The sequence below is a fragment of the Metopolophium dirhodum genome, chromosome 1 (genome assembly GCF_019925205.1).
Source record: "Metopolophium dirhodum isolate CAU chromosome 1, ASM1992520v1, whole genome shotgun sequence".
NCBI lineage: Eukaryota > Metazoa > Arthropoda > Insecta > Hemiptera > Aphididae > Metopolophium > Metopolophium dirhodum.
The window spans coordinates 49,953,993-49,980,778 of record NC_083560.1 but is presented as its reverse complement, the minus strand read 5'-3'; the positions used below and the strand labels follow the sequence as shown (position 1 = coordinate 49,980,778).

At 29.2% G+C, this 26,786-nt stretch overlaps 1 protein-coding gene across 5 annotated transcripts; it reads right to left on the bottom strand.

The window, feature by feature from the left end:
• Positions 1-1,843: 1,843 nt before the first annotated feature.
• On the bottom strand, positions 1,844-22,743 carry LOC132934371 (uncharacterized). Of its 5 annotated transcripts, XM_061000683.1 has the most exons (22): positions 22,478-22,743; positions 20,563-20,755; positions 19,364-19,459; positions 18,214-18,303; positions 14,891-15,250; positions 14,648-14,802; positions 14,402-14,569; positions 14,003-14,175; positions 13,676-13,912; positions 13,461-13,538; positions 13,183-13,348; positions 13,020-13,105; positions 12,848-12,955; positions 12,605-12,730; positions 12,313-12,519; positions 11,951-12,059; positions 11,634-11,819; positions 6,932-9,333; positions 6,326-6,853; positions 3,466-3,662; positions 3,067-3,181; positions 1,844-2,406 (listed from the first exon to the last, which is right to left on the bottom strand). In XM_061000683.1, exons 4-22 carry the CDS (start codon positions 18,285-18,287, stop codon positions 2,182-2,184), a joined length of 5,700 nt encoding a protein of 1,899 aa, XP_060856666.1. In that variant the 5' UTR covers positions 18,288-18,303; positions 19,364-19,459; positions 20,563-20,755; positions 22,478-22,743; the 3' UTR covers positions 1,844-2,181. The 5 variants fall into 5 exon arrangements, with proteins under 5 accessions (XP_060856666.1, XP_060856662.1, XP_060856663.1 ...); XM_061000679.1 differs by having other exon boundaries at positions 6,326-9,333; XM_061000680.1 differs by lacking the exon at positions 20,563-20,755 and having other exon boundaries at positions 6,326-9,333.
• Positions 22,744-26,786: the final 4,043 nt, after the last annotated feature.

Sequence of the window (26,786 nt, the reverse complement as noted above, 5' to 3'; positions counted from 1 at the left end):
AATAGCTTATCTCTAATTAAATATATCATTCTTACTAATAAATAACAATAATTAAAATTAATTTTATAAATGTTTGTTTGATTTTAGACAAGTAGTTATTTTATTAACTGTTAATTAAACAATATTTAATACTATACAAAATACATTTATAATTAATTTGATTATTAATACTTAGTTGGTAATAAAAAAGTAAAATTTAAAAGTATTAGCATCACTTTGGAAAACTTTTAGGTAAAAAAATAAAATAGGTATATACAAATAATTTAATTATTTTGTTGAATTTCATAGTTTATAAGTAGGTACCTACAGCAAAATACATTTTTTAAAGATAAAACCTACATTATAATATTATGTTATTTGTAAATCTTTAACATGAGGTGTAAATAGTGTAATTATAAGTTTTATATGGAAAAAAAGTAACTTATTTTAAACTAAGTTAAGTTACTTTTTTTCCAACTAACTTGTAACTTTAACAAGTTAAATAAAAAAGGAAAGTAACTTTTAACTTTAAACTTAACTTAAATTTTTCCAAATTAACTTAACTTATCGAGTTAAAAAAAATAGTTAACTTGCCCAGCCTTGACTTATAGTATTGACCTTTGGTACCTTGTTGTTCCATATGAAATTTTTTTTGTTTATTTTGTATAAGTACATGGGTATAACCCAAATATGTTTAAATACATATATATATATATATATATATATATATATATGGTTATTAATAGTTTTGTACATGTTTGTATAATATTAAAGTGCATATTTATTAGGTTTTAATAGTAATCATCAGATATTTTGATATCATTTAATTACAGAGTATTTATGAATAAAACTATTATGTTTAATTTTAGTTATTATAATGGATACATGAGTACAGATATTTGTTATGTTTTTTGGAAATGACATATTTAATAGTATTATGATGTATTATGAATATTATAAATATTTTAAGTATTGTGAATATTAAATCATGAAGCTGTGTTGGCGTAATGATGTAAATATCTTTACAATATCTGTAATAATTGTGCATAAAATTATTAAATTAAATTAAAATTTGTACGTAATATGCCAACATGTGCGTTTTTATGAAAAATATGCACTTGAATCCATAATATGCAATATAAAAATTTGCAACATTATTTATTTAAGTATGATTGATGAAAATCCATTTACTCCATGCAATTACTTATGAAAATACAACAACTAAACAAAGAAAAAGAAGCCGATCCAGTGTCAAGTACTGAAGCATAAAACCTCTTTCTTAAAGGAAATCAACAATTTTTAGTTAAATATTAAACATTTTAAAACAAAGTGCAAATATTTTATTGTATTTTGTTGAAATGTCCGAATATAATATAATCAATTCTTAGATTGTTTGCATGAAATAAAGAAAACACAAGATATAAATATTGATTGATGAACGAAAATTGTCTTGTTTACATTTTTGGCGTTTATACGTTTTCCGTTGCTTTTCCCAATTATTAAGATAAGTAGTTACATGCATTTTATATTGTTGACCTTCAAACGATACTAACTAAATCGAAAAATCTAACGTAAAAGCAGTAAACCACCCTTGATATTGATAATTGTCGATTGAAGCCAATCATTAGGCTCAAAAACGTGCCCCAAACATAACACTCATGACATAATTGTAAACAATTAATAATAATATATACATTGCTCGTTCCGCTCTGAAATAAATCGTAAAAACTCGGTTGTCACTTTAAAAGATAATTTTTATTATCAGATTAAAACTCGGATCAAAACACGAGCAGGAATCCGTTTTTCATTATTCTGTTGGTTATCGCAAATAAATATTTAACAATTAAATATGTATAAAAATGTATAAAAAAACAAACAAACATTATTATTGATTAGGTATAATGTATAGGTGTATAATATAGGAGATATGTACAGTCAAACTGCGGAAAAAAAATAATAAATAACCGACCGATAGCGATACACACAGTCAGGCGCACCCGTAAAATATAGGTACAGTATTACGAGATCACGGACTAATATCGGTTCTGTGCAGTCGGCGAGGCGGCGGTACAATAAACAAAAAAAAACGCTACGTATGTAAAAGTGAGCGTAAAAAATAACAAAACACATATATATAAATAGATGGATGGGCCGCCGACAGGGTGGTTACCGGATACGAAATCCGTCGCCCGGCCGCGGTGGTCAACTGAAGTCCAGCGAAGTCTTCGCCCTGCCGCGCTTCCGCCGGACCCGGTGCCCGGGACTGTTGTCGCTGCTGTCCGAACTCCGCGGCGACAAAATTATGCGCTTCCGCTTCCGCGACGGCGGCGGCTTTGACGGCCGTTCGTCCGACGTCCTGTGCGCGCTCGTGTTTGTCGTCGACGACGTGCTGTTCAGGTCGGACGCGTCTTCCACGCAAAACGAATCCTGTCGACCGAGAATAACGAATATTGATTACCGCGATTACCATACTATTATCGTTAAGTTTAAATAATTACACTAACGCCAGTCGCATAACGCTAAACATAATACACATTTTAATGAATGCTATAATAGCTAATATCAATATCTAATGATGATGGTCCATTAAACACCACGATTTATAGTGGCCCATTATTATTTATCGTTTATTATTATCATTGGTATTATTTTTTGTCCATTAAACTAATCAATATTGTCATGATGCAACTATTATAATGTATGTACTATAAACAATGATATTATTATATTCGTTCACTACCGCGGTGGGACGCGGATCGTGGGAAGTGGGCACAGCGAAGCCAATCGAAAAAGTGTTCGGTACAATAGGTATTTAAAAAAGTGGCCGAATTTCGTTTAAGCATCTACGACGTGAAATTATATTATAATAGAATGATACTGAAATTAATAATATTAATGAACGTTTAAGAGATTAAATTAGTGTTTTGATTTACAGCGAAATCGATTAAATACTTTTTTTAACACAGAAAAATAAATATTTTTACACAAATAAAACTAAACAGTTTAAAGTAGTTAGGTAATTAGAATTTTGAAATGGTTGAATTGTGTAAAAACATAACATGCGTAAGCAATAAACCTTCCTGTTACCTCTTCGTAGTTATTATCCACGTTCCTGTCATCCATCTGAGAGTAAACGTCGATGTTGAAATGCTGTCTCGTTAGCTGAGGTATCTTGAAGACTCCGCGAGTATTGGCCTGGCTCCTAAACGAAAATGTTTCAATTTATTATATACAAATTAATAATTATTACCTATTTTTAATCGTTTGACTGAAAAGTTAGTCGAAGTGCTTAAGCAGCACATTCAAATCGATTTATTTATTTATGTAATTTCAACCCAGCTACCACTAGCGTAAATTGAGGTGACTTAATCACCATTTCTACCTCCTTAGCACTTACTATAGGTACACTAAATGTTATCTTTATTTGTGCGTACACTCTATAACGGCTCATAATATGAAATATTATAATACTGCGGTAACACATACTTGACCGATTGTAAATACTGTTTGGTCATGCTCTTCGATGGATCGGACTTTTCATGATCATCATCGATGAAACTGGAATCGAATTCGTTTTGGTCATCGTCGTCATCGTCGTCGTTGTCGGAGCTAGTCTTGCTGAAATTGGTACCGTCACCGTAGCAATTGCTGACATCGGCTTCGTCATCGATGAACAAGAGTTTCTACGTCAAATGAAATAGACAGTCAATAACATGCAATTCAGATATTATATACATATTTGCCATATTCAACAGGCGAACAGATAGGTAGCAGTAGATGTAGTAGTAAGTAACTTAAAAATAAGTGTAAAAAAATTATGAATCCATCTATATTTATATAAATGTGAAAATGAGAATTTTGTCATCACACATGTCCTCGGGAACCACTCATCCGATGGTAATGCGGTTTTTAAATGATAGAGTATATCCCAAAGAAAGTTTTAACATTTGTTCAACTCCTATAGGTAGGTAAAGGGTAACTCACAAATGCAATTTTTTTTCAGCTCACGAAAAACCAATATTATTTTTGTTGTTTTAAATGGTTGCTATTGGTTACATATTGCATTACCTACTATTATAATTTTATTAGTAAGAAATATTATGACACACATTTTTTTACAAATATTTTTTAATAAAACAGATCTTTGGCAAGGACTACGTCGGGCAGGACAGCTAGTATAACATATATAGTAGAAATCTTAAGTCCACGCTGAATTGTCTATGTTTTTTGTGTGTCATTTTATACAACCTATCAACCTACCAATCTATCTACCTTCCTATGTTAGAAGTATAATCATACGTTTCACATAAGTATTGTTATAAGTAATAAATAATAATAATAATAATTTATTTATTTTAAATATTAAATATTAATACAACCAAACTACGTGGTCTCTTTGATGTCACATTAAGCTATTTCTACTGATGTTTAATAAATATTTTTTTTAAAGTTACTTACCATGTTAAAGTTTAATATAATATTACATTTAAAAGTCAACAACAGTTTAAGTACTGCGATTAATGTTCAAAATATTAAATTATAAATTATAATCATTAAAACCGTCTGAAAAATATATTTAAGGAACCAGCATTTGGGTATAGGTACGTCGTCATTGATTAAATTATAAATTGATATATAAATCGAGATTTAATTCAATCGTTATCAAATAACGATTTCTCATCTAATTCTAAAGATACAGTTTATGTTAAATTATATTTAAGTACATATTTTATTATTAATATTTTCTTAAGTCGGCAGGTTAAAATATACCGTCGAAGTACCAACGCACCGTAGAATGGTGTAAATAATACCTATCATTGATTACAAATATTCTATATAGAACCAATGGGCGACGACAGCGCTTCATAACGGCCACATCCATTTTTCGCGTCGCGTAAATCCAGTGAGCGATCTATAGTATTTATAATCAATGATAATATTATGTTCGTAGTATAAAATATAAATATCTTCAAATTAATCTTAAGACTTTCAAACTTTCATTCAATAAAAAATTTGTTAGTGGTAAAAGGTTCAATTCTCTACAATAAATACTTTTTGAATTAAAACAATATAACCAAAAGGAAACATTGTTATTTTTCGTGTAACTTTGTAATTTTATCAAAATCTGGTCTACAAATACACATAAAAAAAATTGTAAGAATATGTTTTTGATATTTTTAAATTGCTTTAAGAACAATTTATGAACTACTTGCAATGTATTTTATTTGTAGAGAAGTATTTGTACAAAAAAATAAAAATGTTATCAACATAAATCGAAGAAAAAAATAGAACCTTTCAAAATATATCTATTATGAATAGCTAAAATTTAATCTAAATATTTTCAACATTTCACTGTGTAAAGAAAATGATACATAAAATCTAAGTAATACTGAATGTTTCAAGATTTTAACATTAATATTTTTGAATAACATCATTAAGAAAATCATTAGTTTAGTTTGAATTTGAATATCTTATTTTGAAAACTTTGAATCACCCAAAGTTAAAGATTAAAGCAACATTTCTGCTAAGAAACGTGATGATGAATGCACAAAAAAAACTTAATAATTATAAAATTGAAATATATGTACATATTATATTATAGTACGTCATGATAAGACGTGTAGCACATCTCAATTTATCTAAACTTTATTACCTATCTATTTCTATTTTTTTATATAATATTTTGTAATCTAATGCATTTAGTAGAATCAAAACTGAAGCTAATACCTAATCCAATAAAAAACATTAAAAATATTACCAAGTCTTGACCAAGTACCTCAATATATCTTATAGTAGTACCTACCACAAACGTCAAGACTCTTTTTTGGAAGAAATTATTGTCTTTTAAAACAATATACAAGAAAAACTTACTGGATATGATAAAATATGTTTTAGTAGCTTGAATTATTTAATAAATTATTTTTAGTAAACCAGATAATTCTGATGACCCCTCTGATCTCTATAATAATTCTGAGATTTTTATTATTGAAGATATTATTTCATAAATGTGTCCAAACATGTCCTTAAGTAATTTGTATTAAAAATGTGTATTAGTGAATAGTAACTATTATATAGTATTATAAAGGTACCTATATTTATTTTATATAATTTTATTAATTTTTAGTGAATTTGTATACATTATATGCATTTTTAAATTAAAGGACTTTTTTAAGAACATTATTGTGATTAAATTACATTTTTTCAAGAATTTTAGAGCATTTTTGGATTTAGTTTTCAATCCAGGACCTACTTATTATATATTTAGCCTTATGTGGGAATATTTTAATTAAATCGTAGCGTCTGCAAACGATAAAATGAGTCGAATAATAATCATTAGTATACTGACCTTTTTCGGTTTCCTTCGGCGTTTTTTCTTGACTCGGCGGCGCGGGCTGGTCGTATTTTGGATGCGCCCATAGCCGACGAAATTGTCAGAATCACTGCTGGACGTCAACAGAGAGTTGACCTTTCCAGCGGTGGTAACTGTAGTGGTAGCGGTGGTGACGGTTTCTCGTCGTCGTTGTTTCGGTTGCTCGGTAACTTTGGGAGTAGACTGCGAAAACTGAGGACGCCGACGCTGGCCGTTTGGAGCATGTATGGGCGACATGTCGTCGGCTGGACTTTGGCCGTTGGCGACTTTTCTTTTCAACGCCAATGCCGCCATCGAGCCGTTGTCGAACTGTCGTTTGATCCCAGCCACTGGCGAGGCGTCATTGACCCGTCGTTTGAGTGCAGCCACCGGCGAGCCTCTATCGACTTGCCGTTTAAGTGCAGACATCGGCGAGCCTTTGTCGAATTGCCGTTTGAGTGCAGCCACCGGCGAGACTTTGTCGGCTTGTCGTTTGAGCGCAGCCACCGGCGAGCCGTTGTCAACCTTTCGTTTGAACGCCACCGCCGTGGAGCCTTTGTCGACTTGTCGTTTGAGCGCAGCCACCGGCGAGCCGTTGTCAACCTTTCGTTTGAACGCCACCGCCGTGGAGCCTTTGTCGACTTGTCGTTTAGATTCCGCCGCTGTCGTGTTCCTCTTCATGCTCAAGCCCGGCTTAAGCAAGTCAACAAGACGTGCAGCTTTCATGATGTTGAATGGCATCATGCCGTTGTCGTACGATTGTGTGGAGTGACCGGCACGCTTTGTCACGTCAATCTTAAGCGGCAGTTTCGCTGCAGAAGCGACGGGCGATAACGGTAGACTGACCGCGGCCTTTGACCCGCTGCTGTCGCGTTTTTTCTGCGTGAAAAAGTCCGTATCACCATCGTCCTGGAGCTTTTGTGTGAAAACGTCTTCATCGCCGCCATCCCTATGTTTCTGCGTAAAAATATCTGTAGCAACATCACCGTCACTGTTGTAATCGATGAACATAAAATCCATGTCATCGTCATCGTTCGTCTGCTTCAGCAGACCACCACCACCAACACGCGAGGTCGAGGCGCTGCAGTCGGTCGGAAATCTGTCTACTGCAATCGGCAGACTGGCGGCGGATGCGGCCGCGGTACTTGACGAGCTTGGTGGAGGCGATGATAAGTCGATGATTTCGATGGCGCGGTCGGTACAAACATGGCCCGTCAGTTTCGTCTGGGTGGCCTTCTTCGACGGTCTGCAGCTGAAAAACTCTTGAGAACTGTTTAAGGAAATTACGTCGTCGTCTTCAACCCCAACATCAGAGCGCGGCCAATCATCCGCCACTCCAACCTTTTCAGCAGCTATTTTTGCTACGGACTTATCCGTATAGTCTTCGATGTACTCGTCGCTCCGTTGGCTCTTGAACAGTGCATCGTAGTCGACTTTATCCAACGCTCCACCACACACTATGGGACTTCTTCGGCCACTGTTTATGATCGATCGATTGACGTTCGGTCTTTTGGCAGATATTTTGTCGATTTCGTCAATTCTCATACCCTTGGCAGCCCTCTGACTCTTGAAAAGTTTTTCGGAATCAATGTTCCCCATCACTTTGTCGTCTTTATCCTGATCGTCATCGATGTGGAATAAGATTCGATCGTCTGCATTCGACGGCTGGACTCGGGGGGTGTTTCTCACCATGAAGTCTTCAATGTACCCGTCAGATCTTTGGTTTTTGTACAATACACTGAAGTCCATCTTTCCAACCGGCTGGTGACCGAATGTCACTGCCTTTTTCCCATCAACACACACGACTGGACTCCTCCGGCCACCATTGGCGATCGATCGATCGACGTTCTGTCGTCCGGCGGCGGATTCCTTTTCCTTACAGTTATTGGATCTCTGACTATTGTACAGCTTTTCTAAATCAATATTCCCCATTATTTCGTCGGCTTCATCGTCGTCGGATCTTTGGCTATCAAACAATAAGTCTATTTTTTCTTCATGGCACGTTTCGGCTTTTTTGCCACCACCACTACATACGACCGACAAATGATCATCGTTGGGTCGTTCAGCGACGATTTCTTCGCTGTATTTTTCGATGAACCTGTCGGCCCTCTGGCTCTTGAATAATTCTTCGAAATCTACATTTCCCATGACTTCATCGTCTTCATCTTGGTCGTCGTCACGTACGACGGCTCCGGTAGTGATATTTGCTGGAGAATTGTCATCGTCTATTTCTACAGAGATCGGGCGTACTGGAAGACTCGTATTCCCAACAATAAAATCATCTGTGTACCCGTCAGCCAGTTGGCTTTTGAACAGATCGTTGAAATTTAATTTTCCCGTACGGCTGTTTTGTTCGGGTTTCGTCTCGTGGCTACCATCACAAATTGCCGACGTTCGTATACCGATCGGTTGCATGAAATTCGAGTGGTCAGTGTGTCCGTCAAACATGTCTTCAGGATCCGTGTAGTCGTTGATTTCACGAGCTGCGGATGTGCTGGCCACTTGTGAACAACCTGTGTAGCCACCTGGTCGTACATCATCACATAATCGGGACAAATGATCGGTATTTCTCATTGGCTGATCGTTTGCGCGGACCGTACGCACTCCACTGACCGACGGACATTCAAATATTTTGCCAACGCGAGACTGCCTTGTAAACATGTCGTCAGTCGGTTTGCCATTGAAAAGTTCAATATCACATTGGCCACGATCAGTAAAAAAATTTAACAGTTCCAAAAACGAGCTGTTCAACACTATGGTATTGGTCTGCATGCACGACTTAAGCCATTCGTTAAACACTTTTTCTTCATCGACAAAGTGGTCCAAAGTCCTATCGGTTACACCTTGCTCGTTGATTTCAGGTGCTTCATAATAGTAATCATTCATATGATGTTCGCAATCTATGTCAGTATTTTTTTGTTTGGTCGATTCGATTTTTGTACAGCCATTATCGTTTGTATCAAATTCGACGGTTTTTCGTTTTTTAGATCTTCTTTTCGGTTTATCTAAAACATATTTTAAATTTTATATACATCAATATATTTTTTTTTCTATTACTCATTTCACTAGAAAAATTATCAGCAATATAATATATAGTCTGAATGTGGGCTGATGCTTAATGTCTAGTCATGGATCATATTATGTTAGAGCCAACAGATGGTGAACAAATCTTACATCAAACTATGTAACACTACTGATTACTGAATACTACTAATCAAAATAACACTAAGGTAGAATATAATTATAATAACCATTTGGAGATAGTGAGTCAAAGATTAGGCTGTTTAGTTATTATATTAATATGAACATTTTTTATGTTACTGCAAGTTGTTAATACTATTGATTTAGATTATGAAATGTCATGGTCTTATTATTATATGATTATTCTCTAGTCTAAGATCAAACTTAAAATTATTTAAATAAATAAAATCATTATATTAGAGTATTAGATATATGATTACATAATACATATTTTACACATCAAATTAATAAACATATTTCTTCAAAATATAGGCTAAATTATTTTATACAATCTATTTAAATAACAATTTTTTGTATAGTAAAGAGTTACTTAAATAGTTTTATAGTAAAAAAAATATTTATTTATATTTAAGATACTATTTTATGACCATTGTCCATAATATTTTATACTAAAACAATATTGTTGTATTAATATATCCTATATTATATGAAATTTAATGTCTGTATCTTAATATAAATTGTCGAGTGTATGTGGATAAACAATGAATTTTAAGAAAAGCACCGGGCGGCAATCGGTTTTCATCCGGCGGCAGTTAGATGCTTTTCTTACCAAATCAACCACTGGGTTCGGCATTTGAAATGAAACCACACCCATGCGCACAAGTTGGCTACCCGGTACCTTTTTTTATTCTGAATAGATTATAAGTCTGCACCAAGTGTAACGTTGAACTTAAAAATGAACAAAATTACAAATTGGGGGATGATGAAGTGTATTTAGGATTGGTGTTATAAAAGAATGGTAGTTTTTAGGATGACTTCAGAAGTAAGATTATGTGTGGATAGATGAAATAGTGAGAAACTATAGGTATTTTGTGAGACACTAGAATGCTGTTGAGATTAAAAGGCAGATTTTATAAAGTAATTGTGAGACTTATCATATTGGATGGATTAGAATGCAAGGCAGTGGACAATATACAGAACAGAGGGTGAATGTAGTAGAGATGAGAATACTAAGGAGAATGTGCGCAGGAACTAGAGAGGATAGAATAAGAAATTAATTCATTAGAGGTAGTGCAGGAGTGGTATCAGTTTTAGACAAAATGAGGTAGAATATGTTACAATGATTCAGTCATGTTATGCGGAGAGGTGACTCTGAGGTAGTGAGAGTGGTTACGAAAATGAATGTAGAAGAAAAGATAAGGAGAAAAAGATTAAGGAAGATATGGATATTGAATGATATAAAAATAGCTGATGTGGACAAAGATGTAGGGGACAGTGTCAGATCCCTGTGGATATGTAGGACAAAGGTGGCTGACCCCATATTGATGGTATTGAACTATTGAAGCGTGAAAAGAAAGAAGAAGTAGAAAATGTCAAGTATCTTAATAATACTTAAAAAGTTATAAATAATAATAATTAGAAAATATTGAGTACAAATAAAAATATAATTATTTTTTCAATTATTTAGAGAACAGATTATTGACGCTATAATTATTAAACACTACAGTAGCATCTGAATATAAGAAGCCGGTAAGCTTAAAATATATGACCTCATAGGAATCCTCACTTAAACTCCACCGTATTTTTGCCCCTACCACCACAGAAAAACTGGGTGTTTTGCCTTGATGATTATATAATATAAACCACTAATAACTGTTTTAGCGAAATAAGTTATTAAAAAGAATAACAATTATCAAAGCAATAATATTAGTTACTATAGTCTATACTGTTAAATAATAATTATTATTTATAACTAATAAATGTGTAACAGTGGTAACACTGTTGTTCAGTCGGTTGGTCAAAGCGTTATTGTGTAGTAATATTGTCTAATAGTCTTGTGTCCGATTTTCATATTTATTATTATGTAAATTATATGAGTAAATAATAAGTTATTAAAATATTGATTTTCCTTTAAAGGTATGTATTGTAATTGTTACAACTATTATGTATTATGTGTTATGTAAATTAATAAAAGTTTCCTTTATAGTGAAAATCAATCGTCTTGTTAGTCAATAGAAAAAACAGAATTACATATGTATTCAAGAAGTAATTATAATTTTATAAAATAACTGATGATTTAAGTTATGCTCTCTAAGACTTATACCTATATTATTTTGGAAAACATCCAGTCCGTCTTCTCCGTCTTCGTCTACTTCGTTTTGGCCATCAATAGGTTCTACATATCGCATAATGTTTTCAACAGCTTTTCTCTTGCCTTTTAGTTTTTTCTTTTCCGGAAAAAGCTCTTCTGGTTCTTTTACATGAATCATTAAACATTGTGGATGGATATCTAAAAAACATTGAAGATTTTTATTTATTTGTCCAATATACCACAGAGTGAACTTAATTTCAAATAGTTAACATTATTAATTTTAATACATTTTTTAAATATAGTTATTATTTACAATATAATACACTCACGTTTTGGCACCAACCTTGGTCCTTCAGGAGCCAACTTAGAAAGTATTGCTTTGTTTTTCAACATTTTGATTACAAGTGTTTTACTCGAAGAAACACTAGAATTGTATTTCTAAACGTAAAAATAAAATACATTTATTTAGATAATTATTCTTTAACATATTTTAATTGTAGAGGATATACTCGTTAATATTTTAGCTTAGCTATTGTCTAAATTGTTAGCATATAAAGCAAATGGTACTACTGGTTTCCAACATCTACTAGTTTGGTTTTACACGTCATTAATGGTCAGTAACTAGTAACTGCACGTCTGCACACACAATGTTAATCAATAACATAAACATAATATTGTATAAAATATTTACAATTTGTTCTTTTCCTTCAGTCAGTAAAGTAACACATTTCCCTGAACGTTTACGTCCAGTTCGGCCGAGTCGTTGTACAAATTTTATTGGAGATTTGTTGGCTTCCAAACATATGATCAGGTCGACATCTCCAATATCTAGACCTTCTTCAGCTACACTTGTAGCAATTAATACATTGAAATCTCCACTTTTAAACCGACTCATTACCTGTTCCAAAAAATTTGAATGATTAACATTTTATGCAATAACTATAAACTATATTATGATGACATAATTTTTTATTCTCATTTACCTCCAATTGTTCTTTTTGCCGCAGACCACCTTTTTCCTTAAGAGATTGCCCAACAAACATGACCGGTTTTACAGATGAACCGAATGTTTTTAAAAGTTCAAATACTTCTACTACAACCAACCGATACTATTAACATAATAATTTAAAAGTATTTTATTGGGTAATACAAAAATGCAATCTTATATACAGTATCTTATATAAAATGGCCACTATATAAACAAATTTGTAATTTAAACACTTTACCTGACAGAATATTATTATCTTGCTACTTGCTTCTACATTTTTGAAGCCAAAATAGTTTTGAACAATTTTTTTCAATTCAAATAGTTTGGGGTGACTCCAAGTCAAATCCTATAAAATAATTTAAATTGAAAATAAACCAGAAAATTTAAATGATTTATTATAACTAAATTACCTGAGAATTTAATTCTTTGTTAATACTATGCAAGAGATTTCGAAAATCAGCATCATTTGATAAACATTTATGAGTTTCCTTCATTTCTAAATAAAAAAAAAAACCAAAAACCAAACATTAGCGTGATTAAAACATACTATGTAACATCCAATGCTTTAATTACCTAACGACTGTAAATAAAATACTTTGACACCATAAATTGTCAACAACTCTAAAGCATATGCCAGCGACATGCATATAGTGAAATCATTTATTAAACATCCAATAAGGGATTTTGGCATATCACGAGCATTATTACTGGTTAAAAATTTTTGTTTGGCAGTGAATATCTGAAAAAATTACAACTTGCATTGAACTAAAAAATTATTAAAAATACTACTTACAAAATATATTAAACATCTTTTGATTTTGATACTACAATGATATAAACAGTATACTCACTTGAAATTTTGTTAGATTAGCAACGTTTCCATTGAGGGCATGGTACTGTTTTAAACGTTTTAAGTATTTATCGTAAATCTGAAATGAATTGTATCAAAACAATTACAATGTAGTTGGTTTTATAAATAAAAAAATTCTGGCCAACTGTGGCATTTTTTTTTTTAAGATTTCTATATATTTTGTATAAAATTATTATAAAATTGGACTACACTTACCATTAAAAATTGAGTGCGTATATCCAAAATAGTATTTGTAAGTTTCACTGATATGCATTCAACATCTTTTTTATTTGTATATTTTGCCACATCAGGAGATTCATCAGTTCTGAACTCTAACTTTGATATGTTTAGATTTTTTATGACCTCAGTGACCGCTTCTACATTAGTTCCAGGAGTAGCTGATAATCCAACAATTCTAATTACTCGGTTTTCTTCTGCCAAACGCTTTAAGACCTGTAAGAATATAAAACAATAATCAAGCTAATATTTCTCAAACTTATATGATTATTTATTTGTTATATATATTATATAATATTTTATAACCTGAACATAAGCATAATCTTTGGTAGCTCGATGTGCTTCGTCCACAATAATACATCTGAATGTTTCTGATGGACATTTATTAAGACTCAAATCATTAGCTAGAACTTGAGGTGTAAGAAAAAAGACTCTGTATTTATTCCACGCTAAATATCTTTGTTCGGGTGGGATATTACCTAGAATTTAATTAAGTATTATTAAATATTTTAATATTTTCATAAAAATATAAACACAGATTAGCAAATGTGTGAAATGAAATTTCAATTAACTCACATAATATCATGAATAACAAAAACAAATAATCTCTAGAAATTCTTAAAAATGTTTTGATCCCATATAAAAAAATCATTATATTCTTATACCTAATTAATAATAAAATACTCTGAATTTATCATAACTAACCAGTCATTTCAAATGTCATTTCCCTAGGAATACCCATTATCGAGTGACAAGCTTCAATTTGTTGGGCAACTAATGGTCTTGTCGGTGCCATAAATATTATTTTACCCATTGGATACCATCGGTAAAAGTTGTACATGACCACAGCAGCTATGAATGTTTTCCCCATGCCTAGAATAATATTAGAAAATTAAAACTCAATAATTTAATAATTTATTAAATAAAAATATATTATACATATAAACATACCTGTAGGCAAACTGACGAGAGTATTATGAAATAAAGCTGTTTTGATAATTCCCATTTGATATTCTCTGACTGGAAAATTTGAGGGGTACACATAATGTGAACCAGACGATAAATGAAACCCATTTGCATCTGGTTCTTTATAGAAAATCGCTGGTCTAAGAAATGAATAGTTTTTACAATAATATATTGATAATGAAATAGATTTAAAATAATTCAGAAAAATGCATGTTTTTAGTAACTTACGAACTGCTAATGCTGTTATTATTCAGTACTGGTGATGAATTAATTTCAATACATAATTTGTCTGTTTGATTTTCTAGTTTACTATTAGTTTCCTCTCTATCATATATCTTATCACTTTTAGGTTTTGTAAAAAAATGTGATAATCTACTTTGGACAGTTGTACATTTCTTGGGTGATTGGCACAAGTCTATTACTACTGGTGGTGCAACCCTGCTTAATTTAGGTAAAGAATTTGAGTTATTAGACTGTTGTGGTGCTTCGTTCTGTACTGATGGTAGTTCATCCTCAACAATAGACTTCGCAGGAGATACTTCATTCTCAGCAATACACCGTAACGGTACTTCCACTTCATTGTAATGTCTATAAGACAAATATGTGTTGATATTAATTAAGAAACAAATTTGTTTATTTATTTTAATATTTAAGTATTTAACATGTGTAAGCCCAATAGTTCAATATATTACACATAATATGCTATAAATAAATAATCGTTTATATTTAATAACATGAAAAAATTTTAATTATAATAAGATTTCACAATTTAGACTTATACAACTGATATAATTTTGTAATATTCATTATTAATAATCACTAAAATAGGTGATGCTCATTACCCACACACTATATAGCCAATCAACTGATTCCTTCCGTAGTTGGTGATATAGATGAAGACAATAAAAGAAACTTTGTACCTTGTTGAATGAGAAGAACCTTTCAGCCTACAGAGGAATACTAGGTTAGCTTCAACACACTTTTCAGAACTGATAGTAGTCATGTGGAGAGAATGGTCAACATTTTTTAATGCTTTAGTAAAATTGGTGAAAATTAAGTCAACCAAGAGTGATTTTTTATAGCCGCAAGGACAACATTATTAAAAAATATTAGATTTATGACAGAGAATCAAATAAGTCTTATGTTGTTCAACAACAATGGCAATGGCAAGCAAACTAATTTAAAACTATTTATTCATTATAATTTATACCCAAGCACAGTAATTGTATTTTATAATGTGTTCAAAACAAAATGAAAATTTTGTGAGAAAAATACTGACATTATTAACTAAAAACCCCTCAAAAAAAAAAAAAAAATAAGGTGGAGAAATGAGTACCGCTCTACTGTACAGTAGTTGTCGAGCATGTTGTTGTAATGGTTGTGTTATATTTTAATTCAATAATTTTTATACGAAAAACAATTCAGAGCAGGGACATTGTGTCAGCCTAGCATACTTATATGAATAATCAAATTTAATAGTTAAAAAAAAAATTGATAAAAATAAAAAATATCCCATGGCTATAAATATTAAATAGCGTGACTTTCTGGTGAACTTTTTTCTATTGATTGAGGTAAAAACTTGTTTGCAAGTTAAAATGTCTAATGTTCACTATAAAATAAAAAACATTTATGTATTTCTAACTGCAAAAAAATTTAGAAATTATTTTGCAATTAAAAATGTATAAAATGTTCAATTATATTATTATGTTCAGTTAAGGATTATAAGTTTAAAACACTGTTTCACGTAAGTAGTTTATACTGTAACCAAAAAATCTAAAAAAATATTAACACAGATTTTTTTTTATAGTTATTTGAAGTTCAAGTTTTGACAAAATTAGATATTTAACGAAGAAAAACAATTTTAATTTTGTGTTATAATTTAAAAATATTATTCGTGGGTTACTTGAAACTTCTAAAATAAGTTGTATTAATATATACAAATATTATAATATACAAATAATATTAATTCAACTAACCAGCTATCATATTAATAATAACAATATAAATAAAATATAAAATATTCTAGGTCGACAACCCGTCTTCACTCAGAATCGTTTTTCGTATACAATGATATTGCCTATATACATAGATCATCGAATTAAAATTTAACACCATCCATTACAGTGACTAACTCATACCTACTGAACACAGACTGTAAAGTAGTGTACACTTCCCACTTTTTTTTATGTTATTTTCATTAGGGACCTTATGGAGCAGTAAACATTTTTACTTTTAGAGTGGTTTCTATTTACAAATTGGATATTTGGATCTAGTTGGTTTTTTGGTAGGTCAAAAGTAAAAATTACAATAACCTACTCAATGATGAGGTACACTTGATATATATATATATCTGACCTACTACCTATTACCTACTACCTATTCAGCAGACTAAGTACCCCTGTATTTATATTTATGCAATTGAAGTATACGTTAACTCCTGTGTGTAATAATTAGGGAACAAATTTTATTGTAAATACATATTTTTATTGAAATGAGATATTTTTAATCTGATAAAAAATGTGTACGATTAATATCATTCTAATTAAAATAAACCCAAATTTACTTTACATATTTTTACATATTTTGGTTTAAATACATATTTTTACATATTTGGTAAATAAATACATAATTTATACATATTTATATATTTTGGTAATTTTTGATTTTTTCATTAATTTTCGATGACTAAACATTATCTGCTTCAACTAAATTAATAAGATTAGCAATTTTGGCATTTACCTAGGTACTTATTTCCGGCACGCGGCATGCCACTATATACATTAGAACTATTTCAGTTATTGTCGGTCTTAGTAATGCCGGACGATAAAAATATAAAATAAGGAAGTAGTAGTTAAAAATATATAGAAACTGCTACCGCTATAAAGCAAATAATTTGATGAAAAATAATAATTTAACATATTATATTTCTGATAATTTTGGTTTTTTGATTTGTATACTATAAAACACCTGGAAACTCGAAATTTGAAATGTAAAAATGTGATAAAAAAAATCAGACTGAAAAATTTAAAAAAATAATTAGAGATATACTCCAAGGACTAAATCCAACAGCATTATTGGATGTCGAACTTACACCACTTGATATAGTTAATATGAATATGCTATCATTACGTCAGCGGATGTGGAACGTTCATTCAGTCAATCCAAAAACATTTTACGACTAAATCGCCGCCATTTAACATTTTTAAATCTTAGACAACATGTAGTTTCACATTGTTTTAATAATTAGATAAAAGATAAGATTTTAATATTTTTATTTTTTGCCAAGCGGTTGTTACATATTTTGATTTTTTTTTACATATTTCAATAAAAATAAGTATATATTTATGTACATATTTTGATTTATTTTATTACAATAAAATCCGTTCCCTAGTAATAATATACTAACATGTGAATGTTTAATATATTGCTAAAAAAAAATATAGGCACCTACTTAATAAAGGTATATTATTAATGACTAGTGTTTCAATTTATTATAAGTCTAAAAATAAAAATAACATTTATAGATATTTAAATATAATATTCAAATTTACCTTAAACTTTCTTCTAATATAGAAGCTAATATTTCATCATCTTCAACTAAAAATTGGTCATTTGTGTCAGTCATATCAATTTTCAGTAGCCTGCAAAAAAAAAATATTTTAAACATTAGTCAACTTACATTATTTTTAATAATTTAGACGAATCAAATTCTAAATCCACAAAAGGCTAAATAAAATATCACCATTTTTACCACAACAGAAAATATGATCATCTCATCAAAATTTCAGATTTAATTTTTTTAATTTTAAAGAATATAACTTTAATATTTATCTATGATATATCAATTAATGAACTAAAATGTTTTAATAATGTTTAATCAGTATAAGACATAACTTATGCATAAAAATATGTTGCATATAATAAATTATGATTCCAATACTTTTCAAAAGCAGTTAAATTTTGTAAAGAGCAAAACCAGTGGAGGTCACTTGTATTTGAATGTACATAAAAATAACATATAAGTGATACATTTTATTTGGCATTAAAGTAAATTGTAATAATAATATTTAATTGTACTATATAAATTATATTTATAATACTGAATCCATAAATATATATTATTGAGTGTCATATTTGGAGGATGGGAAAAGGGCAACAAGGAAATTTCTCCACCTCAGATTTTTTTATATTACTGTATAATGTATTATTTCTTAAGTCAATACTTAAGTATACAAGTATAATATAAATAATTTATTGAGTATTAGATTGGCAAAATATGCATTGTTATCCTTAATATTAGAATCATATAATTTAACAATATTTGTAATTATTTTTGGATAGATAAAACAAAATGTAAGCCAATATAAATGTTCTCAATTTCGGTTTTATACTCAGTTTTATATGACAGTACACTATCCAAATGTAGGTTCTTGAATGTAACATATTATATACAAATACACAATCATGCAAATAATATGTTACAAAAAAATGTAATTAATCTGTTATAGAAATATGATTTCTAAGATATTCCAATTTATGCTCATAATAACAAATTAAAATGTTTTGATATGATTAAAATATATTTATTAAATCATTTTAAGAACATGTACTAGTTTATTTATATAATAATATTTTTTAAATTAATGAATGAGAGGTTTCTTAAGAATTTTGATTTTTTTTTCTGATAATATTGCTTATTACAGGACGAGTAGAATCGGTCAGTGCGACTTGATTTAATCCATGCTTGAATATTCCATCACGTATTTCATACTCGTTCAGGTCATTTGTTGAAGTGTCCTAGGAATAATATATTTTATATAATAGTTGATACAAAAATTTATTATTATTAACTACATTTTTAAATTTAAAATATTAAAGTTAATTTTAAATGGATTAAAATTCATCATTAATAAGACACTTAGCTATCTTCCATTTAACAGTATATAAAGTATATACAAGTATATACCAAATATAGTATATCAATGAGCATAATATAACTATAAAGTGTATTGTATTCTACTATAGCTGGGATATATGTACATCATTATTCAATATTCATTATGATCACCCAGCGTAAATGTTATAAAATCAATGATATTATAGCATATTAGTATATAGGTAATATAACAAAAGCTTAGTTGGTTTTAGTGCCGTTTGTGGTGTATACAAATTAATCCTACCAGTATAGCATGACTACCATAGTTTATTAGTAGACCTTGGGCCATATATTCTTAGTCCATTTCATCGATTTTTTTTTTATCTTTTAACTAAAATGTACTTAAATCTTATTCATGACTCCAAATCTTGTATGTAATAACTTTTAATTAGAAATCAATAATGTAAAATTTTAATTTTTCTCTGATTATTAATTCAATTACTTGATTTTTTGTAAATGATTTTTTTAGTAATGATAGTTTAGCAAAACAAACATTAGTAAAAAATGAGTTTTTGTGAAAGCTTAGTAATTCATTTTTAATTAAAGGCATAAAGCCAATTAATTAAACACAAGTAGGTTAATAATTTAATAATTTCCTACATTATAATAATAGTACAATTACAAGTTAATGTGAGGAGTTGTCTCTATCTCTGACTGAGCTAAGTATACAAAAGAGAATAGTATAAAGTAGAATAAAAATCCATATTATTGTTTAATAAATACAAAATACATATTATTTCCACCATAAACTTCAAATTTATAGATGAAAAAGCCCTTAGATAGGTAATCAATACCAATGACATGAATAAGTCGTTTTGGAAACATTCTTTAATACCATGTTATTAAGTCATTGTGTAGTATATTCCATTTTATATAATAGTAATTAAATAGTAAATTAAAATATAATAATAATTTTTAAATTATTAATTTGTGTTAAAATTGTATTTATTTACCATTGACTCACAGCCAAATTTAATCGATTGATTGTTTTTCTCCTTTTCAAAATCCATTTCTAATTTTAAGAGTTTCTTAAGCAGAACATTTCTAGTTGTGTTTGTAATAGGCTGGTTTATGCCAAAGCGAGCCAGTCTAGATTTTAAATCTGCCTCATCTATAGTATTGCTTGAGCTTGATGACATAATTGTATATTTGTTTGTCTGTTAATATTAAAATAATTTAATCTGCTTAGTAGGTACATAATGAACCGCAATCAATATTTGATACAGATCAGTGTAACATATTCACTGGTATTAAAAAATAACAATTTGTTGTAATCACTTATCACTCACAAAATTAGTCCTGTTTGTATTTAGACTACATATTAGTTCAAAATGACCGATCATAAAATTTTGGGATGACCATATTAAAAAAAACCTGGATAACCAATTTTGGATTAACTTCAAAAAAATTACCTTCAAAATGTAAAATGGTAATTTATTTTTATATTTTTAGAAGATATTTTTTACTGTTAAATTTAATGTAATGTTGGAAAGGATAACGGTCTTGGGAGTTATTAGGTACACTGTGCAATACACCAATATGACATACCTCATGATATACTCCTCATTGCTGACAATGTATATTGTTACTTCACACTCATTATACAAAATATGTTGCTTCTAACTATTTACCTATTGGTTTCAATGATCCAATACAAAACTGTTAAATTATTATTTTATATTTTTTTTATATAGGTAAAGGTTTTTACTTTTATACACATATAATAATATGAATATAACGGCCCTAACTTCCAAAAATGGGACAAAAGTGTCCTGTATTAAGCTTTTTGAATAAGGGGACAATCTCGTGCAATTGTGGTATAACGATACCATGTTACCTGACGTACAGTAACCTAACATAATTGTATCAAAACACTTCTCTATTAATATGTTGACATTAAAATTAAAATAAATTGTCCTCTCCCAAGAGAGGTAATATCTCTACCACACCAAAGGGCCAGAATATATTACATCTTAAGACGAAAAGTATTATCCTGTTCAAGAATCCTAGGAAACACTAGTGAATTCAGTGTTGGGTAAATTACTTTTGAAAAGTTATACAATTAAGTTACTTGTTACATTAAAGATTTTTATTTAAGTTATATTCACATTACTTGACATTATTTTTATCACGTTACTTTACTTTATCATTAAAAAAATAGGGTGTTACAAAATAAGTTACTATTTTTAAAAAAATAATTACAAAATCAGTCCATAATGGATAATAAGTAGATAGTAGGTACATTGTTAATGACTTAATGTTGTACATGAACAAAATGTATAAGTATTAATTCCTGGGATCTTTAATAATATTGTTGGTTATTATTTACTATAAAATCTTTTGAAATCGTAGATAAATTTTATTGATTTTTAATTTTTTCAAATATTCTAACCCCTAATTTTTGTCATACATTCTACACTCATAACTTATTTTAATAACTTGGAAAATAACACGTTACTCCATAAAAATAACTTTTAAAAAGTAATTTTGTTACATTTGTGTTAGATTAAATAAAATATAATGAAATTACTACAGTGTTACTGCAAAAGTAATTTTGTTACAGTAATTTGTAGTTTGCGTTACATTACTAACCAACACTGCAACATTCCAAGCTTTGATTATTAAAATATACCTATACCTACACCGGACATTATTACAGTATTTTGTTATTCCATTAAATTTAAACACCTATTAAAACTACAATTTATAAATGTCATTAACTTGCAATGTAAAAATTGTTATATGTATTCAGCTTAGATGTGACATAGTGACATGTGAACAAACACATGACATTTTAACACGTAAGATTTTATTGAAATCCCTATCGAGTGAAAAAACATTTAAATAGCAATTACAATTTTTAAGTCAAAGTAACTTACTTTCTACGGAGCGATATTGACACAAAAAAATTCAATAAAACATCGCCCAAGATAAACTCGAGTTACTCGTGAACATATTATCGGTACACTGTATGTTTACATAATTTGAAACTTAACTACATAAAATCTATTATAAACGATCCAATTACGAGCACAGAAACAACAATGAGCATACTTCAAAATAAAAATCAAAAAATATGCATCTTGTAAATTTTATCACGAACGCGATTTCAAACATTTGAAACTCGAGTCCCCGACGTGATGAATGATAAACAATTATTTCTTATCAGTTATAAGCTTATCACAAAATTATATTCTTTTGTTCGACACTTCGACAACGGACAGAATAGAACCGCCATGGTTCAACAGTAACGAAATTCTCCTGTAAACATTTTCAAACATTCAAAATTCTACCTAACCGTCCTAACTATATAGTACTACTGTACTGATAACCTAATATAGAGTATAGACTATAGTAATAGTATTATTATTATAATATAATATGAGTATATAATTAAAGAATTAAACGGTGTATTGTGTTCTACTATAGCTGAAATTTATCACACATCGTTATGATCACTCAGTGTAAATGTTATAAAATCAATGTTATATGTGTACTAGCGTCGTATAGGTAACAAAAACAATTGGTTTTAATACCATGTGTGGTATACTGGTGTATGCGAATTACTCCTACTACCTGTACTGTTCAAAGGTAGACCTTAGACCACATTTTCTTAGTCCATTTCATTGATTTTTTTTTTTATTCTTATAACTAAAATGTAACTTTTTATGACTCCAAATCTTGTATATCATATTGTCATAACTTTTAATTATAAATCAATATCGTTACATTTTCATTTTTCCTGATTTTTTATTCAATCACTTTTTGAACTACATGTTTATTGAATTTATAAAACAAAAATATCAATGATTTTTTAGTAACGATATTTTAGCATAATATACCTACATTAGCAAAAAAAAAAGGTGGGTAAGTGGATATCGCTCTTATGTACTGTAGGTTACAAGTGGGTCAATGTATAATGGATGATATTAAATTTGAATTCAATGATATAATATTATTGGATAGATACGAAAAACGATTATGAGCGGTAACGGTTTGTCAGTGTGGATATTTTATATTATATTTATTGCTTATTATTAATACGGTAGCTGGCAAGTTGAATTAATATTATAAAATTACACAAAATAACTTAAATCGTTATTCTTGGTTATTTAATATGTAATTTCCTCCAAATTTGAACATAAAAAATACAACAAATAAACTTTGTTCTTATATTTTTGAGATTTTTTGGTTACAGAATAACCTACTTTCGTGGAACCTATTGTTGTAAGTTTTCAATCCTTAGCTATACAATTTGAACATTTTATAAATTATTAACTACAAAATCATTTTTAAATTTTAAATTTGATAAATGTTGTCAAAAATCGAACTTAAATGCTTATAAAAAAAAATTGTGCCTTTGTATTTTTAATATTTTTCAACTGCGATTTAAGCAATACCTAGGTATATCAGGGGCCTTATATTACATTTTGACGCTTTTTGGCCAGAAAAATAAATTTTATAAATATTTAAAGAAAAATACAAATAATTTGAATTTCAGGTATAGATTTTTTTTATATAAAACTAGACAAACTTATGAGGAATCTTGTATTAAATTTAAAAATCTGAGATTTAAATAGGAAATTTCTTATGAATTTCTAACACAAAATAATTTGCACATCCTCGTGATTTTTACATATTTTGTCAATATTCGAACTTTAAAAATTGTTGTGACTATGTATTTTTAATATTTTTCAATAAACTAAACTAACTGATATTGTAACAATATATCAGAAGCTTTGTATTAAATTTTCAAGCTTTTTTACTCAATGAATAAAATATTATTGACATTAAGAGAAAAAAAATTGGAAACTGAATATGTCCATTAACAATTCAAAACAAATCAAAATATTTTGAAAATCTTATCGTGTATAGAAAATGCTAATATTCAAAACTAACAATTTTGAAGGGGGGCTATAGTCACCAACAATTTAGGAGCGTTCCTGAGTTCTTACCAAAGTCTTTATCTATAACTAAACTATTTTAAGAAGCCCACAGCAGGTCTAATGACTAAACCTCCATTACTTTTTTCTATCACCCCTATATTTTGTTCATAAAAAGTTTATATTAATAGGACGTAAAAATAAATTCCTCCTAAGAAAAATTATCATACCTACACATATTAGGTTAAAATACTCAGTTAAAATAAATTTAAATTTAAAGCCTGATGTTGTAAGGTAACACAGTAATATCAATAATTGTTAAAAAAAATGTATTTAAATTTTAAAGTAGTTTTAGTTTTATATATTCCATTTAAAAGACAAATAAAAACTAATTTATATTGAATATCACGTTAATACATTTCTTGTTAGGCGTCCACTTGAAATTTATATAAATTCAAATAAAACTTAAATTAAAGAGGACGCATAATCTTGCCTTAAATAAGAATAATTTAAGTAATTTACAATCTATACAACATTATGTACAATGAGCAAATAGGATATTTAATATAGTATAAGTAGCAGAATTTAACATTTTTGGGCAGGCACTCAGCAGCACCACCCGACCGAGTACATTTTAGATATCGTGGTTTTTTTTTTTTTTTATATTAGTAGGTCTCTGTCTTTTGAGTCTTCTAATTACATTGCCAGGAAGTGAGGTGGAAGAAAGTTTCTTTATTAATGGATTACTGTGAGAGTTTAAGTTGGAGTGAAATTTAGAGTAATGGGTTTTTGCTAATTGATTGAGTGTACCCCCACTTTAACCACTGAATGCAATAACTTGTAAACTAATAATTTCCTCCAATTTATTTTTGTACTATCGACTTTAACACGTTGTAAGGTATCCAATAAAAATTGTAAAATTCATTATAAGCACGGTAAACATGTTAACACATTAAACGCATTATAGTACAAACGTAAAATCGCAATCTTATTGGAAAAATATAAGTTCCAAAATAATGATTTGCACGAATTTTTTTTTTGCACCATTGTTTTTAACAATAGTTGAAATACATATGTTTCATAAAAAATCGCGTGGTAGGAAGCTAAACTGCAATTATTGTACCAAAAACCCTTACGTATGAGCATTAGGCAATCAGTAGGTACTATAATGACATGAATCACTCATGAGTAGGGAACGGATTTTATTGTAAATACATATTTTTATTGAAATGAGATATTTTTAATCTGATAAAAAATGTGTACGATTAAGATCATTCTAATTAAAATAAACCCAAAATTACTTTACATATTTTTACATAATATTTTGGTATAAATACATATTTTTACATATTTGGTAAATAAGTACATAATTTGTACATATTTTGGTAATTTTTAATTTTTTCATTAATTTTCGATGAATAAACATTATCTGCTTCGACTAAATTAACAAGATTAGCAATTTTGGCATTTACCTAGGTACTTATTTCCGGCACGTGGCATGCCACTATATACATTAGAACTATTTCAGTTATTGTCGATCTTGGTAATGCCGGACGATAAAAATATAAAATAAGGAAGTGGTAGTTAAAAATATAATTTAAAATCTAAATATAGAAACTGCCACCGCTATCGATAAAGCAAATAATTTGATAAAAAATAATAATTTAACATATTATAATTCTGATAATTTTGGTTTTTTGATTTGTATACTATAAAACACCTGGAAACTCGAAATTTGAAATGTAAAAATGTGATAGAAAAAATCAGACAAAAAAATTTAAAAAAATAATTAGAGATATACTCCAAGAACTAAATCCAACAGCATTATTGGATGTCGAACTTACACCACTTGATATAGTTAATATTATGAAGTATGCTATCATTACGTCAGTCGATGTGGAACGTTCATTCAGTCAATACAAAAACATTTTACGACCAAATCGCCGCCATTTTACATTTTTAAATCTTAGACAACATGTAGTTTCACATTGTTTTAATAATTAGATAAGAGATAAGATTTTAATATTTTTATTTTTTGTTAAGCGGTTGTTACATATTTTGATTTTTTTTTACATATTTCAATAAAAATAAGTACATATTTTGATTATTTTATTCCGATAAAATCCGTTCCCTACTAATAAGTCATGTTTTTAGAACATTCAACAATGGCATAATGCCATGTAATTAAGTCATATTCACAATATCTGTGTATATTCCATTTTGTATATTAGTAATTAAATAGTAAATTAAAACATAATAGTAATTTTAAAATTATTAATTTGTGTTGAAATGTTATTTATTTACC

What these genes read in the sequence shown, in the direction of transcription:
- LOC132934371 (XM_061000679.1), bottom strand. Translation starts at nt 18,287, where the DNA reads ATGACTGACACAAATGACCAATTTTTAGTTGAAGATGATGAAATATTA. An exon ending in ATTTTATTTACAGTCGTTAG is followed by an intron (nt 13,106 to 13,182) that starts GTAATTAAAGCA and finishes TTTTTTATTTAG; the next exon opens with AAATGAAGGAAACTCATAAA. An exon ending in ACAAAGAATTAAATTCTCAG is followed by an intron (nt 12,956 to 13,019) that starts GTAATTTAGTTA and finishes ATTATTTTATAG; the next exon opens with GATTTGACTTGGAGTCACCC.